Source organism: Neltuma alba, unplaced genomic scaffold (assembly GCF_004799145.2).
Source record: "Neltuma alba isolate B1F8T4 unplaced genomic scaffold, ASM479914v2 tig00007970_pilon, whole genome shotgun sequence".
In the NCBI taxonomy this organism is placed as follows: domain Eukaryota; kingdom Viridiplantae; phylum Streptophyta; class Magnoliopsida; order Fabales; family Fabaceae; genus Neltuma; species Neltuma alba.
In genome coordinates this window covers 30,651-52,293 of record NW_021634916.1, presented here as the reverse complement: position 1 = coordinate 52,293, position 21,643 = coordinate 30,651, and the positions used below count along the sequence as shown (strand labels likewise).

At 33.9% G+C, this 21,643-nt stretch overlaps 3 protein-coding genes across 7 annotated transcripts; 2 read left to right on the top strand and 1 right to left on the bottom strand.

Annotated features, from left to right (window-relative positions):
• Positions 1-3,878: 3,878 nt before the first annotated feature.
• Positions 3,879-19,638, bottom strand: LOC114753526 (uncharacterized). Of its 2 annotated transcripts, XM_028942209.1 has the most exons (10): positions 19,634-19,638; positions 6,724-7,080; positions 6,427-6,578; positions 6,176-6,271; positions 6,013-6,075; positions 5,615-5,683; positions 5,413-5,515; positions 5,229-5,300; positions 4,563-4,651; positions 3,879-4,231 (listed from the first exon to the last, which is right to left on the bottom strand). In XM_028942209.1, exons 2-10 carry the CDS (start codon positions 7,037-7,039, stop codon positions 4,082-4,084), a joined length of 1,110 nt encoding a protein of 369 aa, XP_028798042.1. In that variant the 5' UTR covers positions 7,040-7,080; positions 19,634-19,638; the 3' UTR covers positions 3,879-4,081. The 2 variants fall into 2 exon arrangements, with proteins under 2 accessions (XP_028798042.1, XP_028798041.1); XM_028942208.1 differs by lacking the exon at positions 19,634-19,638 and having other exon boundaries at positions 6,724-7,223.
• LOC114753528 (COMPASS-like H3K4 histone methylase component WDR5A) lies at positions 13,320-16,298 on the top strand. 3 transcript variants are annotated; one of them, XR_003741009.1, is made up of 4 exons: positions 13,320-14,132; positions 15,397-15,711; positions 15,812-15,926; positions 16,024-16,298. XR_003741009.1 is itself a non-coding variant. In XM_028942212.1 (3 exons), the coding sequence occupies exons 1-2, from the start codon at positions 13,461-13,463 to the stop codon at positions 15,688-15,690; spliced, it is 966 nt and encodes a 321-aa protein (XP_028798045.1). In that variant the 5' UTR covers positions 13,320-13,460; the 3' UTR covers positions 15,691-15,711; positions 15,797-15,813. The 3 variants fall into 3 exon arrangements, 1 of the variants encoding a protein (XP_028798045.1); XR_003741008.1 differs by having other exon boundaries at positions 15,397-15,926; XM_028942212.1 differs by lacking the exon at positions 16,024-16,298 and having other exon boundaries at positions 15,797-15,813.
• On the top strand, positions 18,789-20,562 carry LOC114753527 (transcription factor bHLH25-like). Of its 2 annotated transcripts, none has more exons than XM_028942210.1 (4): positions 18,789-18,970; positions 19,060-19,629; positions 19,719-20,057; positions 20,153-20,562. In XM_028942210.1, exons 1-4 carry the CDS (start codon positions 18,935-18,937, stop codon positions 20,270-20,272), a joined length of 1,065 nt encoding a protein of 354 aa, XP_028798043.1. In that variant the 5' UTR covers positions 18,789-18,934; the 3' UTR covers positions 20,273-20,562. The 2 variants fall into 2 exon arrangements, with proteins under 2 accessions (XP_028798043.1, XP_028798044.1); XM_028942211.1 differs by having other exon boundaries at positions 18,911-18,970; positions 19,046-19,629.
• Positions 20,563-21,643: the final 1,081 nt, after the last annotated feature.

Below are 21,643 nucleotides of genomic sequence, written 5' to 3'. Positions count from 1 at the left end.
ATGACTTTGCATTGCTCTACTTCTCCCTTGAAGCTAAAAAGGAATGAAAAAGACAAAGTTTGAATACTATGCTATACATATAGGCTATCTGAGACATATGTGGGCACAGCTAGCTACGTATATATACATATCTGTCATCTGTGTCATCAATAGAATATGAGCTTGTTCATCTATATGTTACCATCAAGTTTCTGCTGTGAGATTTCTGTACGATCAAACATGTGCTTCGTGCTTCATGCTTCATTTTGGTCAATGCAAGCACAAGAATCGGCATGGTGGTCTTCCAAATCTAACTCTACTCTGAACTATTAATCCAGTACAACAAGAAGAGGCCTCCCTCCCATGGTAGGGGGGTGGGGGCCTGAAGAAGACCTTTTATCATGGACTACTTTTTCAAGAAGCAGAAGCACACAATCTTAGTATGCGTATGTCTGTCTATAAACTATGATAAACAAATAACTTTTTTTTTTTTTCCTTTTTTAAACTTCAACAGTATATGATACTGCGTTTTCACCAAAAAGAATCCCTTTCAATCATAACAATAAATAGTTGAAACGAATGCAAAAGGTAATATATTAACAAACAAAAGATAGGTATATGCTATAGTACGTACATAAATTTATAAGAATTTTTACAATTAGAACATCAATGATGTGTACAGGAGATAGTGTTTTGATGAGTGTGGAATTCATGATGTGGAAATTAGAATGAAGCAGAAAGGTAGAAGAGAGGAAGCCCTAAAAGGTAAGAAAAAGTAAGGGTGGTAGAGCCCCTTAAGAGAAAACGAAGCATAGGTAGGCAGGAGAGAGCCACAGCTAAGAGCAACACAAAAACTATCAATTAATATAGGCTCATTTGGCAGCATCCTCTCTCCCTCTCTGTCCCTGCTTCTTTGGTCCCCTACCCTACCTATCAACTCTTTTTATTACTTCTTTATTACTTTATTAATATATATTAATATTACCATACGCATAATATATCCCTCTCTTTTATCGTCCCTTCTCTCTCTTCTGTCACTGATATCGATGTCCAGAAATCTCACAGCCAAGAATTCAGTGTACACGCTCTCCATCTCTCTCTCTCTCTCTCTCTCTCTCTTCCCCGCCCCCCTCCTGTGTGTCTGCATATTCATACATACAAGAACCCTAGCTGCAAACACATTCATTCAATAGGCAGGAAAAAAAACCTAGAAAAGAGCTATGTATATATGCATTTGAGCCTTTTGATGTTTTTTTTTCCCTTTTGGATTCAAAGGTTGGTTTTAATGGATCTGTCAGGGGCTGAATAGTAATGTAGACCAAGATTCGGACAGTTAAGAGATCAGTAAGAGGGGTTGGTGGAATTGTTAAAAGCAAAAGCCTAGGTGGGGGTGAGAGAGAGATGAATTGTGGGTTTTGAGGTTTAGTCATGGTCAGTGCATGGGGCTCGCATACCCAGTTTACCAATCAGTAATCATTGCCTCTTCTAATCTTCAATCTGATGCATTTCTGTTTCTGCATGACCACGAACCTCTTCCCCATTGTCCCCTTTATATTTTCCCTTCCTTCTAAACTATTGACTGTTCTGACACTGCCACTTCCCTCACACACACAGACACATGTATAATATAAACTAACTATATATATATTCTCACTCTAATGCACTTGTGTATCTTTTGATGAGAATGACAATTCCCGACCACCACCTATGTTTCAGTTTTAGGTTTTAGGCTTGCTCGCTGTGTTTTGGTTACGTCCCAATGTTGTTCTCATCTTCCTGTCAATGAACCGGTTAGTTGGATTCCAATAAGCAAAGAATTGCAAGTAGTGTGTGTGTGAAAGCTGGAATCTATGGGTTGAGGGAGAGTAATGATAAGAAAGGTGAAAATGGTATCACCAATCATGTCGATACAAGACTTGAGTCCATTCACGCTCCGACAATTGGAGTACTATACATGGAACAAAGTCCTCCAATTTATCATTTTGCTTTGTCAGTGTTTGCCCTTTTTCTTGGCTTTTTCTCTTTCTTGCTAGCTTTCCTTCACTGCTTTGGGTTTTGGGTCACGTTTTATTCTTTTCATCTCTACTGCTTAAAGAGGCTACTGGCCCAACTTTGAATCCAGCAAAACCCGATCAAGGCCCACCTTTTCTTTTGGGCAAAGAAGGCCCAGTTCCAGATCAAAGTTGAACTTAAACTAAAACCTTACACACATGGGTGTAGCCCATATACATATCCTATGAAGACAATTTGTTCAGGGTAGTATTGGACACCAAAAGTAGGCAACTCTCCTAGCAAGTATTTAAAAATTGGTTAGCTATGTTGTGGGAGACTAACTCATTTCATTATATTCAATCACTGTTGGTAAACATTATATACATATTGGTTCCCTTAATATTATCATATGATCTCGGGGGAGTTTGGCAACCCCCTATAATCACTTTTAAAAAGTAATGTAGTATAAGTTGAGATAAAACTTTTCTACTTTATTTACGTACGATTCCAAACTTTCGTTCTTAAGTCGAACTTCCGGTTTTGATATGACCTCCCTCAGAAAACCAAAAAAGAAAAATCATTTGAGCCAGCAATGTGTTTTCCTTTTCTATTATTTTAGCTAACAGTCATTTTCTTGTCATTTAGTAACATGAAAATTTTCCAATAAGATAAAAGTCACAAAATCAATCCAACTTGTATCCTCAAACCATTAATGTCTGGCCCTCTAGTTTAAAGAGGTTTTTGGCCCAACTTTGAATCTCGCAAAACCCAACCAAGGCCCACTTTTTCTTTTGGGTAAAGAAGGCCTAGTTCTAACACAAAGTTGTACTTGAACTAAAACTTTGCGCGCGCACAACCACATATTCTGTCTATTCCAAATATAAAACCTATTTTATAATGTTAGTTATAAATATAAGATTTATTTTATAATATAATTTATACTACAAATTTGGTTTTATATTTATAATTAGATAAGTATATATGTATATAACCCTGTTGAGATAATTATGTGCAAGGTATTATCAAACACTAAAAGTGAGCACTTCTCCCTATGAGTATTCAGAAGGAACTAATTTATTCCACTAGAGCTAGTCACATGACAATGATCGTGATGATAGTGGATCATGCTTGTGAAGTTCAATGTATGGGGGACTTTTAGTGAGTCCATTCTTTATGAACTAATTCTCTTGAGCTTATGATTATCCAATTAATGAGTTAATGAGTTAATGAATTGATTCTATTTAATTGAAAATTTCAATTTACTTTAATGGGATGTTCTAGACCGTGGGAGTTAATATTTTAAATCTAATTGTTTTTATTTAACTGCGATATTGATGGGTAGTTAAACAAAGGACAACTTCCAATCTTGAAGGAAACAGTAAAAAAAAAAAAATCAACTTTTTGCATTTGTCCTCCTAATGAACTGTGGACAAGTAACAGGGCAATCCGCTTCGTTTACGTGCCGCTCCAAAATTTCGTTCGAGTCAAACTTTTGGTTCTGATATGACCTGCCTTAAAAAACCAAAAAGGAATAGCGTGTTTTCCTTTTCTATCATTTTAGCTAACAGTCATCACCTTGCAATTTAGTGACACGAAAACTTCTTAATAAGATAAAACCACAGATCAATCCCACTCGCATCCTTTAACTGTTAATGTCTGAGTTCTGCATTTGGTGCTCATCACCTGATAAGCAATCTGAGCCGTTTAGATTAGTTCAAATTTAATATTTTTAAATAATTATTTTAAAATAAAAAAATTATATTTTTAAAGAATAATAGTTAAGAGATATTTTTATTTTTTATCTATACTTATTAAAATAATTATTTAAAAAAATTAAAATTAAATTAAATCTAGAACGTCTAGATCTGATGAGTACCCAATGCAAATCGTAATGTCTACCCCTCTAATTTTAAAAAGAAAGAATCATTTTAGCCAACAATGTGTTAGAGACAAACAAAATTGTGCTGAAGAAAGTATGTATGAAGACTTGGGCTATTATTCATGGTACACTTATATTCCTATATATACATGATTACAACTCTCACACAAACTATACATTTCTTAGCCCCCAACTCTACAGTTATACGACAAACACAGAGCATTTCAAAATTTAGTTGGAATTTTGTTCTTCTTCTAATTTGAGCTGTTGGATCCTTTGCCGCAGCCTCCGCCGGTGATAATGTATCTTCCAAAGGCCATGCCCCAGTATAACAGCAGAGTATATGCCGTGCGTGATTATGGGAGCCAGAATATTATTTGTCTGTCACATGTTCATTAAAGTAAAGACACAATTAGTTCCGTTCTCTGCATTTAAAAACATCCTTTGACTTTGAAACCAGGAACATTAGCCTCTGAAACTTTCACATTCTATATATCACGTGGCATGTCTCCATTGTTTCACTTAATAATGGAAACAAGCCAAGTGACAGGAGAAAGGGACAAGTAGTATCTCCATTAACGGGAAACTGATACAAGGTTTTAAAAGCTGAAGCGTGGAAGTTTAAAGGGCGTCAATTTCAGATTTTTGAAGTGTAACTGTTAAGGAGCGTGTTTGTACTGTTAATTATAGAGAATAAGCAAATTCAGGATACCTGAATCCATTCGAAACCTAGGTAGAGAGCCAGCAATCCTTCCAGAAGTGGGGAATAGATTTTCTTCATTTGCCTTTTCTCATACCATGCTGCAACACCAGAAACAGACATTAATGGAGCTTGAAAATGTACAAGAAAACCATATTGAGAAGATCCCATTAGACTTTCGTTTCATTTTCTCAACCAAACGGAACCTTCCTAATTGACAACTAACGACTGAGAAACAGTTTAATCTTCATCTCCATTGAAGATAACTACAGGTAATTTCATCTCCAGGGAACTAATAACTGCTTATAAAAATTTATCTATAGAGATTTGGTCCCTCAAGCTTCAAACCATAGGTCTTGGTCCCTCAAGGGGCCAAATGGTCCAGGTTTTTATTGAATTATAAAGATCAATATTTTAAATGAAAAGAAACTTGAGGGACCAAAATCTATAATTTAAAACTTGAGAGACCAAAAATTTATCCATAGAGATTTGTTACTCACTGCCAAAAAGGGATTCCAATATTCATAAATCAGGTGAATGGTCTGTGAGGTACATGACAACCCTACTTCCAATGAAAACTAAGTAGCTTCACTTCTCTCGAATTTTAACAAAGCAATAATATCCAAACGCAATTAAGTCAGCTTGCACGTTTAGCTAATAGGAGAAAAAGGATAGAACCTTCAAACAATTTTTTCAAATCTTGACGACCCGAGCGAGATTGTAATACTGGTGCCACGACGTAAGTGGGATCTGAAAGAAAGATTAAGGAAGAAAACTTGTCAGAGGCAATAAATAATCCAGTTTGAACAAAAGTAACACAGAAGATTGGGAAAATCTGAGAATAACAACAACAAAAGATAACCTTTAGGAGAGGCAGCCACATAATAAAGAGAACCAGTAAGGACAGCAGTAAGCACAGCAGCAAATGCCTGAGCAAATGGAACAAAAGGTGGCAACACACCTGTCTGCAATTCGCAAATAAATCAAACTGTCACTGAACCGATCAATGAGAGACAATTTGTTTTGGCAAAAGCCCAAACAAAAATAAAGAATGGGACATTTACCAATGATGCCATTCCTCTGGCATCAGCTATCAGATCACTGCCCCGTAGAAATATATCAGCCAATGCCCCCTGTAGAGTTGCATTATTAATACACCATTCAGCTGACATCGTAATCCAAATAGTTCATATATCTAATTTTTAGCACTACCAAATTACCAGCATCAGCCAACTATATTCAGGATCATAAATAGCCAACTTGGTAGTATGAGATACTAAATTCCACAATACGTAGTATAAGATGCTCAATGGAATACCTAAGTAGGTTAGTTCTCCCACCACTGCAGGTAGCTTTCAGATCCCACTTAGGTACCCATCAAAACCAAAGCTCATCTCAAGATATTTCAGGGACATGTCCAGGAAGATATGATGAAACCAATTAGAGAAGCATCTGAACAAACCTGAACAGCGGCCCGGTAAAAGAGCTCCTCTCCCACAGAACTTGCAGCAACCATCAGTATAAACTGCAGAGTAAAATCAAATCAATCATTCATTCTTAATCATTGCACCAGAATAAAGTTCACTCAGTGAGTCCAAAGAATAAATAAATAAATAAATAAGTACCTGCCAAGGGGACATCCCATAAAAAAAGCTCCATAGTTCCTCATCTTCCACGTCTCTAATAGCACGAGCATGAGGTGATAGCTTCACGATTTCATCCTATAATTAAGCATGTGAATGAGCTAAGAAAACCAATGGTTCTTTTTTTCCCCCTACAAATGTCCTCAGCATACCCCATGGTACGCACAAATACATGGAAATACAATTACTAATAAAACAGGGAGACCTTTATACCATAATTGAAACGAACTTACATCAAGAATAAATAAAAGGGCCATAATTGGAGGAGCTGCGTATCCGAGTCCTTCCAAAATGGCATCTATTGATAACTGGAAACCCCCCATGGAATCGATTCCGGTGATCGAACATATAAAACTCCCCGCAACAGCCATGGCCCCATATATCCCTGAAACCAAACATCACACATAAAAATCAACTCAACCAACTCAAATACTAACTATTAGAGCCAGACAAAAAGGAGCCTTTCGTTTATTCATTTCTAAAGCAAACAACTTTTAATGGATACTTTTAAGTTTGACTGAGAAGCTTACCGATGCCATAGCTGAGCCTGACGACAGCACCAATCTTTTCCCAAACAGGGAAATCTGCGTCGTTGAACGTTCGATTCAATGTGGTGACCTCCATAGCCGGGTTTGTAAACCTGACCCGGTTCTCCCCCTCCTCGATTCTCTCGCCACTTTGCTCCGCAGAAGCCTTAACACAGCGTACAGAAATCTTAGCCGCGTCAAAGGACATCCTCTTCTTCCTGGGTTGGTAATCCCAGAGCTTGGATGAGCAATGGGCGAGAGCTGCAGAAAACGATGTCGTTGCCGAATGGTTTGGAGTGAGTGTGAGAGGGAGCTCCATTACAGAGCAGGAGGATTCAAAGTAGAGAGAGATGGTCAAAACTCAGAACCAAAGCTGAAACTGATAAAGCAGAGGCTTGTGTTTATTGCCCTTCATCGACTGGCTGTGATGTATATCATATATGAACGAATGGCCCTAGTGTTAGAAGTCTGGAACAATATTGATCGCTTGAGTTGTTATTTTCACGTTTGGAACTTGAAAGAGGCTCGTGTGATGGTGAAACAGCCATCCTAATTCCGCTGAACTTCTGATATTTCATATGGATTAATCTTCATGTGGGAATATCCCACCAGCCAATCAAGGTGTGACATGTGGAGATAACGTTACCTCTCCCTAGTCCCTTCCCCTCTTGATTCTATTTTAGGTATGCCTTTTATAGTTTTTTATTCCTTATTAAGTTAATTGATCCAGTTCAGTGCATATGTATACTTGTTCCTCTTTTGGGCAAATCTATCCGATATACTATCTCTAGTGCTAATTATGGGTTCTTATAATTAGAACAGAAAATAATATACTTTAAACGAGATCCAAATTTAGAAGTGATTTTAATTTTGAATAAATATATAAATAATCAAATTTATTTCTTAAGGACTTCAATAAGATTTTTTAAATTTTTAGTAGTAAATTAGAATTAGATATAAACGAAATCTTATAATTAGTAGCGGAGGTAGTATACTTTAAACGAGAACAAAATTTAGAAGTGATTTTAATTTAATTTTGAATAAATATATAAATAATCAAATTTATTTCTTAAGGACTTCATAAGATTTTTTAAATTTTTCTGGTCCTTAATACAATACCTCGTTTGACTTTTATTTTGGTTCTAAATATAAGATCCCAATCCATTTTGTCTCTAATATTTATGCATTTTTTTCAAGATAGTCTTTCTAACAATAGTAGTTATAGCCAACATACTTGATTAGCAAAGATATTTTAAGAAAGATAACACTTATTTATGACAAATAACTAACTTAACTTCTTTTATTAATCTCCTAGAATTAGTCAATTAGTTCTTATAATTAGGATTTAGGACCGGAGGTAAAAATATTAACTTCTTTCTTCTTCTTCTTCTTCTTTTTTTTTTTGGGTACATTAACTTCTTTCTTCTAAAAGTCCCAATCATAAATCAAACCAAGATTTTGTACGCATAAAAGCTTTCGGTATAAATTCTACATAAGTCTGTTTTATTTTAATTGGAAGCCACCATAATTGCAATTCAATGGAGCCTGAACCTTTTCATAAATTTGCATTAAGATTGCATTCAAAATAAACAAATATAAAAAGTCTTCTTAAAATCATCATATTAAGATAAAGTCTAAAGAGTCTCATTGTAAAAGATTTTATAAGAAATTTCACTTGTCTAAATACTAAATTTTAACAAATTTTTTTATATTTATTTTTCTTGAGTGGGATCTTAATATATTTTTTCCTAAATAAAAATTCTTTCCTTTTAAAATCAAATTATTGGAACAGTTACGTAAATCGAAATACAGGTTAAATTAAATAATCCTAGAAACACTTAAGTTTCTATTAAATTTAAAACGTTAGTGCCCAAAAGTAGTAATTGCAAGAAGATCCCTCTGCCCTATTTTCACGCAAAATTTTTTTCTTCAAATCAATTAATATATTTATATCAAATATAAAATATTAATATAATTTTGGGTCTTTCAAATTTGTTCTCATTTTGATTTTGGTCCTTTAAATTTCAAACTATAGGTTTTGGTCTCTCAAATTTCAAATCATAAATTTTGGTATCTCAATTTTTTTTCATTTAAAGTATTGATTCCTATAATTCAATAAAGACTTGAGCCATTTTATTTTTAAAGGGACTAAAACCTATTATCTGAAATTTAAGAAACTAAAAATCAAACAAGAATAAATTTGAGGGATCAAAGATTGTATTGACCTAAATACAAAATATAAAGAATACCCACTAATCACATATCATAAATAATATACTCCCTGTAAGAAATACTCCTCCGGTTCTTAATATAAGACTCATTTAACTAATTTGATTAGATTAAGAAAATTAGGTAAGTTAGTTAATTATAAGAAATGTGATACTTTTTTTTTTTAAATACCATGATCATTTTTCTTAATACCCCCTCTTCTTCTTTTATTTGATTATGATTGAGTAAGTATTTATAAGGGTAGTTTAGAGAAAATTGATAAATATGAGAAATGGGTCTTATATTTAGGACCAAAACCAACTTAACAATTAGGTCATATATTAAAGACCGGAGGAGTATTAAATTTTTAACATAAATATATTACTTTATTCCTTATTTATTAGTATGTAGATCACTAATATTGTTTTTCAAAAAAGTATACATTAAATGGGGTTAGAGTTAAAAAATTATTTAATTTTAAAATAGAAGTTATGAAATTTTATTTTTTTTATTTTGATAAAACATGTCGGAGGCAACATATAAATAGCACCAAAGCAGTATCTTCTAGAAGGTTTTTATAGTTCCCAACATAAGTCATTTTGCTAAAAGTAACTAGTATTAAATTCCTTTTGGTCACAAATACCCTTATTAATTGTATTATGACAAATTAAAGTAATTAAGATACATTGATCTTAATTGGAGGATAAATTCAATTAAATAAAGTTTAACATTTTAATAATATAAATTACTTTTCAGCACTTTTTTTCCGCGCTTATATGGTAGTTAGGAGTGTTTTTTTGAAGAGGAAGAGAGAGAGAGAGAGGAGATATGGTGCCTTGAGATCCCTAGCATTCGCATTGCTGCTAAATAAAAAGCTAATACTACATCTAGTGTTTAATATAAGAGTTAATTAACTAATTTGAGTAGATTAAAAAATTAGTTAAGTTAATTATTTGTAATAAGTACATGTTGTGTTCACTAAACTACCCTTATTAATTTTGGGTCCGTTTGGATCAGCGATTGGAAAAGTAGCTTATTAAAAAGGTAGCTTATGGAGAAGTGAAATTGGTAAAAGCTAAATTGGATAAGTTGAATTGTGTTTGGATTAGAGTTCAGAAAAGCTAGTTTGTAAAAGTGAAATTAGTAAAAAGTTGTTTGGATTATAGTTGAGTAAAAGTAAGTTTGGTTGTAAAATGACCAAAATAAGTATGAGTTTTAATAAATAATGAAATATGATAAAAAATAATTTCACATAATACAATGAAATTAAAATAATTTAATATGAAGAAATCAAATTTAATGAACGAATAAATTTTAAAATTTTAGAGAAATAATATAAGATATTTTAAATATAAAGTGAAAGATGAAAAAAGATGAATTAAGATAATATAATGAAGAAGTAAAATTTAATGAGTGAATTAAAAATAAAAACTTCACAGAAATCATAAGAAATATTTCAAATATGAAGTGAAACATAATAAAAAAATAAGTTGATATAATAAATTTAAATTATTTCAAAACCAGAATGTTTATAATTATTATAAAAGATAAATTTGCTTTTTATGTAAATTTATTCTTTATGCTCCCCACCCCACAAAAAAAACGCCAGCCCACCCCTCTCTCTCTCCCCCCTCCTTTTCCTTCTCTTTCCTAATGAATGAAAGCTCCTGAGCCTTTTTTGAATGAAAGCTTTATAGCCCACCAGTATCACTACCTTTGACCCTTTGTTTTCTAACGTTGCTGCTTCTGATAAAAAGAGTTGAGAAAACACGACGACACAACAGTAGACGCGTTCACGGTGACGACGCAATGGAGCTCACGGTGGAGGCTGCGATGCTCTGCTTTTTGTCGATGGGAGGATAAATGAGATGCTTTCAGATATGAGAGAAAGAGAGAGAATAAAATGAAGGAGACTCCCACAAACACGGTGAAAATCAGAAATAAGCTACTCACAGCAGCTTCTCCAATCGTGCGATTCAATCTTACTTTTCAACCATAAGTACGATGAACCATAAGCCATGCCAAACAGGTCAAAATTGCAGATCGAGCTTATGGTACCAATAAGCTACTTTTAAGCTCCACAAACGCCCTGCCAAACAGGCACTTTATATATTAGCTAGATCTACCATTTGATGAACCTTTTAAAATATGCAACTACAAGAAGTACTTTGAAAAAAATAAATAAATATAATAAATAAAGTAAATTATAGTCTTATATTTATAATCAGATTAAATATCAAACTAGTTTTTAAAAGGATCAGAAATAGTAATTACTTATTAGATAAGCATTTTTGAATTACGAGCAGCTTAGTTAAGAAAAGTAGCTTAAAAGCCAATGATTAACAACTAGTAATTAGCTGATCTTCTCCCAAACTGTATCGAGACTGTGGACGAGGCAAAATGCAAGAACGTACAGGCATATAACTCTTTTAATTAACACGCACATAGATATTAATGTAATACCAGAAAAATTAACCCTTGACGCTCTAGGACTTCGGAGATGGTAATCAATAGAGAAAATAAAGCCACTCCATGGCATGCAAACTAATTCTCACAGTTACAGCGAGGAAACTGATTTTTTTTTTTTTTTTTATATAGTAGAGCTTTTTAAAACACTTTGGATATTTGTTTATATTTATGAAAAGCAAGTTATATTTTATGTTTAGCATTTATTTTCTTAGAGTAAAAAAAATTACTTCTAATTAGATTTTGGTATTAAATGTAATATCTTAATTCATTTTATTTCTTATATTTATATTTTTTTTAATTAATTTACCTAACTCATAAATTGTTATATAATCTAATATTATACGTGATTATTTTAAAGAAATTAGGTTTACAAATATTATGCTTAAGTAATTTATTTAATTTTTTTAATATATTCAAATTAAATAAACACTTCCTATAGAAGAGAGGAATTTTTTTTTTTTAAATATCATTGTATGCATGCTTAGTAATTGAGTAAAGCATGTCAGTACTCCTCCGGTCTTTAATATAGGATCCAATTCTTGAATTGGTTTTGATCCTAAATATAAGACCCATTTATCATATTTTTTAATTTTCTCTAAATTACCCTTATGGATACTCCCCCAACCGTAATCAAGTAGAAAAGGAAGATGGGTATTGAGAAAGATGATTATAGTGTTTTAGGAAAAATGTGTCACTTTTCTTATAATTAACTAATTTACCTAACTTTCTTAATCTAATCAAATTAGTTAAATGGGTCTTATATTAAGGATCGAAAAGGAGTATGAAATATACAAAATGCTCTGTTCTGGGGACGAAAATATATAACCCCGCATATTACTAAAAAAATTTCAAAAGTTGGGGGCGTAGCTCCCGCTTCTCATGTCTCCGCCACTTCTCCATATTATAATGTTTGGCTATTATATATTACTACATGCTTAATATAAGATTTATTTTTAATTCAACTTAAACTATAAATTATATTTTATATTAAAGGCTTAAGGTAGTATTAATTTTCACTAATATCTTACATATAATAATTTTTTTACTCTTGGCATTATCTATTGATATATAGACACACGAGCAAGTAAATACAATATGAAAATTGATACAGGCCATTCTATTAATAATTTATAAACAATATAATTTCTTTATACATTCCTAAGTTATATGATAATGCCACTTGCATTGGGTTTTGCATATTTCTTTATTTTATCATCGTTGTTTTAACTTTTCAAATAATCTATATATTTTTTACTACTAGAACCTACATTTTGAATCTCTCACAAAAATTTTATTCAAATTAGTATACTTATTCGGGAAATAAATTTTTTCCTTCTTTTAAGATTTCCCCTTACCTAGTAAAGAGGGGGAAAAAAATTAAAAAAACCCCCCCCCAAAAAAAGAAGTAAATCTAGATGCATCCATGTGCTCGGTTCATTATTATAGATTATTATTCTCAAAACCACAACAAGCAAATGGTTTAAAGTTTAAACTAACATTGATCTTGGATTTTTATTTTTATGTTTTTTTTTCCAACAAGGGTAAGTATGTCATTCTCGATAGTGGTCCCTTTATACTTCATGTTTTTTTTCCCCGGCAAAAGAAGTCCTAGTTTGTTGGGAGATTGGGCCGGGTAAAATATTGCAAAGCCCAAAAACCCATGACGTGACCTAAAAAGGTCCAATGGGTGACGTGGATGATGACTAGGAGAGTACAGGGGGCTTAGTGGATGAAAACATGGTGACATGGCTGTTGACTAGCATGACGTGGATGATGACAATGATGTTGACTCGGATGAGAATGAAGGTTGCTGAATGCTGATCCGACGTTGCTGTTCTTTTCGGGCCTGAAATTTCTGACGTCACTGGATAACGGATGAATCCCGCGTCGAGATTTGAGCCGGGAGGCGTCTGAAATTCGCCAAAGTTGCTTATTGGAGCTCTGCTTCGGGACGGCTTGGTTGGTCTCTGGCCTGAATCTTCAGTCATTGCCATTAATATTGATGTTAGATTCCTAAAACCTCTCAAAGCGCAAGTGTTCGAAACCTCGTTAAGATCTTTCAAATGTCGACGGACTCTACGGAGACGTTCAAGCCCTATACTCTTTCGCAAACCCTAACTAGTCACAAGCGCGCCGTCTCCGCTGTTAAATTCTCATCGAACGGCCGTCTCCTTGCGTCCTCCTCCGCCGACAAGACCCTCCGAACTTATGGCTTTACCAAATCCGATTCCGATTCCGAAAGCCTCATCCTCTCTCCTATGCAGGAGTATCAGGGCCACGACCAGGGCGTTTCCGACTTGGCCTTTTCTTCCGACTCTCGTTTTCTTGTCTCCGCCTCTGATGACAAGACCCTTCGCTTGTGGGACGTTCCTACTGGCTCGCTCATCAAAACCCTCCATGGCCACACTAATTACGTCTTCTGTGTCAACTTCAATCCTCAATCCAACGTCATCGTTTCGGGTTCCTTCGACGAGACTGTTCGGGTTTGGGATGTCAAGTCCGGAAAGTGCTTGAAGGTCCTTCCAGCTCACTCTGATCCCGTTACTGCTGTGGATTTCAATCGGGACGGCTCCCTCATTGTTTCCAGCAGCTATGATGGGCTCTGTCGGATTTGGGATGCCTCAACTGGCCATTGCATGAAGACTTTGATCGATGATGAGAATCCTCCTGTTTCCTTCGTCAGATTTTCGCCCAATGGAAAGTTTATTCTTGTTGGGACATTGGACAACACTCTGGTACTTCTACTTAATTTTTTCTTTATCTGATTCAAATTGAATAGCTAGTTTATATCTTCTCAGCATTAGTTTTTCAACGACATTGTGTGTTTTTAGCTGACTATACGTGTTCCTTATACGTTGGAGCTGTTGGAGCCGTCCTTTTTCATGTTTATTCATCACCTTAAGAGGCATTCATGAAATTAATCAAGTGTGTATAGTAGACTCATTTAAGCTATTTCGAGATTTGGCTTAATATGATCATTTGGCTCATTTGCTCTTTTTTCGACTTGTTAGAATATCCAGATTTTGTAGATTAATGGTGATAGACTAAACTTATTTGTAAGCTGTTCTCATCGTAGAAGTTTGTTTCCTTCCCGTGTGTTGAGAGAGTTCCAAAAGAAAGAATCTCTGAACCAACAATTATTTCTGTCCTCCGCCTAGACCCTAAATTGCTGTATTTTCTGTTTGTTGGAATCTTTTTGGTTTGTTGTTCAATAGTAACTAATTAATTTGACTCCACATGTTTTTCATTATCCTGGTAATTTATTTCCTTCTCCATGAGAAGAAAGATTGCTTCAGCTTGTTGCTATCTCAATCCCAGATTTCCTCAGTTGTTTGTTTGCCATATTAGATAGTGCAGGATTAAAAATTGCTAATAATCTGTGTTCTGCAAAATGCACCCGAGCTGATTATACTGTTCTTTTTCTGTTTTAGAACCCACATTGCTTAGAATCTTACACTACTTTGTTCCTGGATTTGAACTGACCATTATGGTGTAAATTTGGTAGAAAGTTTCGTACTCTGTTCTCGCTATATCCATGTGTTTCACAGATTTGCCTTCAGAAACCTGGCAGAACTGCTGAAAATATGGGTTTTAAAAATGGAGATATGGTACTTGACTACTGAATGTTCTTGTGAATACTTTTGTATCTTAATCTAGAGTTTCAGATTCAACTTAGATTTTGGAATATGTTGGCTGCATATGATATACACTCTTATTTTCTAGCATTGCTGTATTGGAAAGCAAAACAAATCGTTTTTCATGTTCAGTTTCTCTATTGGATTCTCCGTTGTGCACAAGATATTTTATTGCGTGAGTTTACCTCCAGCCATTTGCCTAGTTTGTTTGTTTTCTTGTTCCTTGACTGAGTAGTCAATTTTCTTTCTGCCTTGGTTCACTACAACAGAAGCAAAAAACTTCTTTATTAATATTTGAGAATCCAGTGAGTTTACTTTTCATGTTCCCGTCTTTATATGGGAATTTTCATTATTAATGTTGCAGAGGCTGTGGAACTACTCAACTGGGAAGTTTCTGAAGACATACACTGGCCATGTTAATTCAAAATACTGCATTTCCGCTGCCTTCTCTATAACAAATGGGAAGTATGTTGTTGGTGGTTCTGAAGATAACTCTATATACTTGTGGGAACTGCAAACGAGGAAAATAGTTCAGAAATTGGAAGGTCACTCCGATGCTGTTATATCTGTGTCATGTCACCCTACAGAGAACATGATTGCTTCGGGTGCTCTGGGCACTGATAAAACCGTGAAGATCTGGACTCAACAGAAAAACTGAGTTATTTTGAATTTCTTCTTGGTGAGGAGTCATCTATGGTTTTGTAGACTTGAATTAGGAGGACAAAATAACTTGGTCATGAAACTTCTTGCTTATTTTCTGTTAGAGGCCTTGGATACAGGAATTTTTAGCTTCACCAGCTGTATGGAGGGACTGTTTTTTAGAAGATATCAACTTTTAATGCCCCTTTAAACGTTAAGAACCAACCAGAGACTGCGAGCAGGTCGGCTTCTCTGGTATTTCCTCGTTGCATCTCCGCTCCCTCTAATTGACTGGGCCCTTTTTTTATTTTAATTATATTGAATTGTAAATTTATCTTTTCTGTCTGCACAGTAGAGAAGCTGTTCAGATTGATGTGTGGATGTGAGTGGTATTTCAAGCTTGGGATCGGCACTTTGTGGTGCATTCGCCTTTATCTGCGCAAATTGTTAGTATTGTGTAAGGTGCACATTGTTTAATCTAGTGTCGAATACATGGATCGCCTGTGATCCCAGTGAAAGGCATTTTCTGATATTTATGGTGTGCAAAATATAAAATGAAGTTGAACTTGAATAACTGAGGATAAATGAAATTGCAGCAATTATAATACTACTTCCGGTCCTTAATATGTATAAAAGCTTGTTTAATTTTTATTTTGGTCCTAAATATAAGACATAAGTTTACTTTGTTTCTCATATTTATTTATTTTTTTTTAAAAGTAGTTCTTGTAATAATGGTAATTTTAGCTAATATACTTAATTAGTAAGTGTAATTTAGGAAAGATAATACTTATTTATTACAAATAATTAACTTAACTAGTTTTTTTAATCTACTCAAATCAATTAATTAGTTCTTATATTAAGGATGGGAGGTAGTAGTAAAATTTATCCCAGGATCACCAGAAAAGTTGAATTGAATGACCAGGAAAAAAAATAATTCTGTTTCCTTGGGTCAAATAATAATGTCGTTTACCTCATCCTAAGAAAATCAATCTTGTTTTATCTTTTGGTGGTTGAAATGGAATTTTCTGTGCATAAAACTGGAGCAGCAATAGTCATGATGAATATCCTTTCAGAAATAAATAATAATAATAATAATAATAATAATAATAATAATAATAATAATAATAATAATAATAATAATAATTCACAAAAGATAAAAAACTGAGGGTCCACATGTGGGAACAGAGGAAGACAAGAACTGTTAGTCTGTCACTACGTTCTCATCAGAAAATATGATCGATTCTTCTATGCTGTTTGGTTTGAAGATTTAAACGATTCTTCAATATAATTTGGAACACCTTGTTTCAAGGAGAATCAAATAAATGAGAGAATAGTGTCAGCCTGGATCTTCTAACTCAAGCAAAAGGATCATTAGCATCCACAAAGGAATGCGTAATCTTCGTTTTATGCTATCCATGCCCATCTCATCTGTTTGTTTTGATTATATTATTTTGCAGAACTATGAGTTGGAATCTTATATATATATATATATATATATATATATATATATATGAGTATACGAATTGAATTGAAGAACTATGATCATTTCTGTATCATTCCTCTATCCTATTTAATACTCCTCCGGTCCTTATTATAAGACCCAATTTGACTTTTTATTTGGTCCTAATTATAAGACCCAATTCATTTTCTCTCTTATATTTATGTATTTTTTTTCAAGATAATCCTTCTAATAATGATAGTTTTAGCCAATATACTTAATTAGCAAGGATATTTTAGGAATAACAACACTTATTTATTATAAATAACTAACTTAACTTACTTCCTTAATCTCCTCAAATAAGTCAATTGGGTCTTATAATTAGGACCGGAGGAGTATTATTTATTAAAGATTTTGTTGCAAATAAATAAATGAGCCACTGAAATCCTGTCACTCGTGGACCATTAAATTGTATAATTTATGGTTTTGTTGTTTCCATGAACTGCCATTTTCATTTTTTCTTGTTTTTTTCCCCTTAAAAAAATCCGCAGGTCGGGAAGAGTGAAATTCCCAGAAACCAGAGCACCAGGCGAGAGTCATTGGCTGTGTCTACCTAATGATATATGATGATTGCATCACTATTCCAAACCAGCATTCTTTGGCCATCAATATTAACATATTAATAAAGTATAATATTAGATTCAATGCTATTTTGTTTATTTTTGTTTCTTCGTTATTCCTTCATATATCTTCATAGATTTTAAATTTCGAAATACATAGTTTCACCAAAAAATATTAAAAAGATAGGATTAATTATATTTTAAAACTGTTTTTTGTATATCATGTAGTTAAATTTTTATAAATATATGAATATTTCTTATATTTGATAACCAACACTTGGACGCTAGTAAATAGTACTCCTTCGGTCCTTAATATAATACATAATTAATTAATTTGAATAATAGTTAAATTAGTTAATATGATATGTTTTTTCTAAAACTTCCTGAACGTATTTTTCAATTGTCTCTATTTCTCTTCTACTTGATCATTGTTAAGAGAATATCAATATGGTTAATTTGTGAAAAAATTAATAAATATGTGAAATAAGTCTCATATATAGAACTAATAACAATTCTCCAATTAGGTTTTATATTAAGTATATTTACACAAACTTTAAAGATAACAAACAAACACATAACCAATATCTTACATTTCGGGGACTAAATAAACATAAATTTTAAAACCCAGCTATTACGATAAAAATATCTAGAGGAAGCACCATATTATGTTCTTACGCTTTACAAATCACAAAAAAAAGATTAAAGAAATCACATGTGAACGATTAATTAGGTATATATGGCTGACTGCTATGCCACACCTTGAATTATTGTTATCAAATAAAGGAAGCAGTGTCCAGCTGGTTGGCAGTATTATAGAAGATGAAGAAGTCATGATCGGGAATTCCCTATTTGTACACATATCCCTGAGATGCTTCATATCTTGCGGGATCAAGCTGCTAATTTCTTATTAGCCTACTTATTTAATTTCTTTGATCACAACTCATCATCCCAGACTAAGCTTAAACGCTTCAACGATAACCACCATTCGTCAGCCCTCCCCAGTTTTTATTTAATTCTTTTCAAAGACCAATTATTATTTAATTTGGGTGACAGGTGGAAGATTGCGATTTGCTTTCATGATGAGTCTTGTGGCTATAAAAAGATCGAAGGAATGAAAGTTAAGGATGTCCCTTGCTTATTTCCTTCAGATAAAACAGTAAGGTGAGGTTGATCTTGCAGAAATTCAGACACTTGCGTACATATCAATGGAACCATCTCCAGCCAACTGGTTATCTGATTTGGTATATGCAGAAACTCAAACTCTTAGTGATTTAATAACTACATTTCTTTATACTTCATTTAATAATTTCAATTAGCTCATTCTTGGCAGGAAATGGATGATTACGATTTGTTTCCCTTGTGCCACCTGAACTCTATCGATGACGATCTGTTTATTTCACAACATGACATAGCCAGTGTTGTGCAGGCGCAGTACTTGCAGCCATCTTTGTCTTGTGAGAGCTATTCTTCGTATAATTCATGCACTACTGCTGAAACTAGCCTCGAGGGGCCTCTTTTGCAGTTCAAATCCAATAATAGTTGGAATTATTCCGCCATATCTGATCCTTCATCTTCTTCTCAACTTCTGTCTTTTGATAACTCTAATAATAACACTTCGTCGCATACCAACAGCACCAGCCTTTCTCATGGTTTTGACCCAACCACGACATTGAAGCCAAACAAGGAGCTAGAGGTTCCGTCACATCATATACATTATTTCTCAGCTCAATCTCCTAATGGGTTTTTCCAAAATCATAACTTTGAGGCCAAATCCACCCAAAGCATCAATAATAGGCCCATCCCTCACGTCCGTGATCACATCATGGCTGAGAGAAAACGCAGAGAAAAACTCAGCCAGAGCTTCATTGCTCTTTCAGCCCTTGTCCCTGGCCTCAAAAAGGTACAACACACGCCTTCCATAGATTCTTTATAAATGAAAGATATGAGATGTATAGAAATTAATGTGAAAGCAAACATGCTGTCAAACAGATGGACAAGGCTTCGGTGCTTGGGGATGCTATCAAGTACGTGAAGGAGCTGAAGGAGCGACTGAGGTTGCTGGAAGAAGAGAACAAGAAAAGAAGAGTTGAATCAGTGGTTAAAGCGAAGAAATCGCAACTGTTCGAGGATGACGATGATGAAGAAGGACTTGCTGAAGTGGAAGCAAGAGTGTTGGAGAAGGAGGTACTGGTTCGGATCCACTGCCAGAAACACAAGGGACTTTTGGTGAAAATACTAGCAGAGATTCAGAATCTGCAACTTTATGTTGTCAATAGCAGCGTCTTGCCATTCGGGGACTCCAATCTTGACGTCACCATTATTGCTCAGGTACGGAATCATCGATCCTCTCGTCTCATGAAACAAATATTAACTAATGAGTCAAGATATATATATGTGAAGCATGGTTGACAAACATTTTGCAGATGGGCGAAGATTGCAGCTTGACGATGAGGGAACTCGTAAAGAACCTACGAGTGGCTATTTTAAGTGAGTCGCACTCGGATGATGCAGCCAGATACAATAAAAAACTGAGACTTCATTAATTGGCCTTCTTTTTCTATACTTGGGGGAAAATATAATGCAGGATCATGACCGGGGGTTCGATCTCAGCCCAGTTTATGAATAGATCCTGTTCAAGACAACTTACGAAGCATTGATTTATATATTTCTCCAAATCAAATCATGTTCTCTTCAAATGCACACAAAGGTTTAACACATAAATTTACTTTGAATGCATATGAGGAGAACAAAAAAATTCATGAGAGAAGCAAGTTGTGCCGTCAGGTGTACTTACAAGTTATATAATCGATCTCAAATTAATTTGAGCCATTCAAATTTTATTATTATTGTATTTTTCAATTTGTATCACCGTTTTTAAAGTAGAGATGCTGCCAGAGTAGTAGCTAGCTTTTGCTGAATACGTGTGTGGTCACTGTCACGGGCTCTCACAAATTGACAGTGAGATATATTAGACCAAAATTGACGGGAAAGAGTTTCCAAAAACTCTATAAAATTCGTTCTATAAGTTTGTGTTTGAATAGTTCGTGTTTACTTGTTTGCACTTTTGATTAAAAGCGGAGGAAGCGTAATGGAGAAAATCCATAGGAATGGATTCAAATGTGAATAGAAGAGCATAATTAAGCAAGCCTATACTCAACTCGATTAATACAATTTATTGGGATTAAAATTAAATACAGCATAATATGATTTCTAAATCCCAAACCCAAAAAGAATGAATATAACTTCTAATCTAATTTACTTCCATCCATCCAGCGTGGTTTTAAGAAATTAAACATAAAGAACTAGTTTATCCATCAAATGCACTTTCCAATAAATTTTAAATAATTGAAATCGATGTGCATCAAGAAAAATTATCATAATTATCATAATGCTTAAAAGGTGGAATGGACCAAGAGAATCGGTATACTTGAGCAAAGAGGATTAAGCATTGAGGGTGGAAAAACTATATATGTTGGGAGACCAATTATTATTTAAACCCAATAATACTCAAACCTAGATTAGTAATATATGCACCCTCCGTCTTTATGAGAGTCAATTTTATTATTTACACACATCAAGAAAACATGTTAGGTTAGTTTATGTTTAAAATGTTTTCGTGCTTCTTTTCAACTGTGCCCTCAATTTAATGTCATAATTTTCACAACTTCAGAATGCCCTTAAATTTTTTTAAGGAGATGGGTCATCAGATTTTTTTGGTATAAACTCTCCTCAAGTCACTTTAAACTTGAGATTGCTTTTTATCGGCCGAAAGAAGTACCATATATAGTAATAAAAAAAGAAAGAAAAATATATCAAAAAACATGAATATACAATTGACAATACTTAATATAATTAATAATTAACAATCCGTTTCGTGTAATAATAGATAGTTTAGATTTATTTAAGATGCAGTC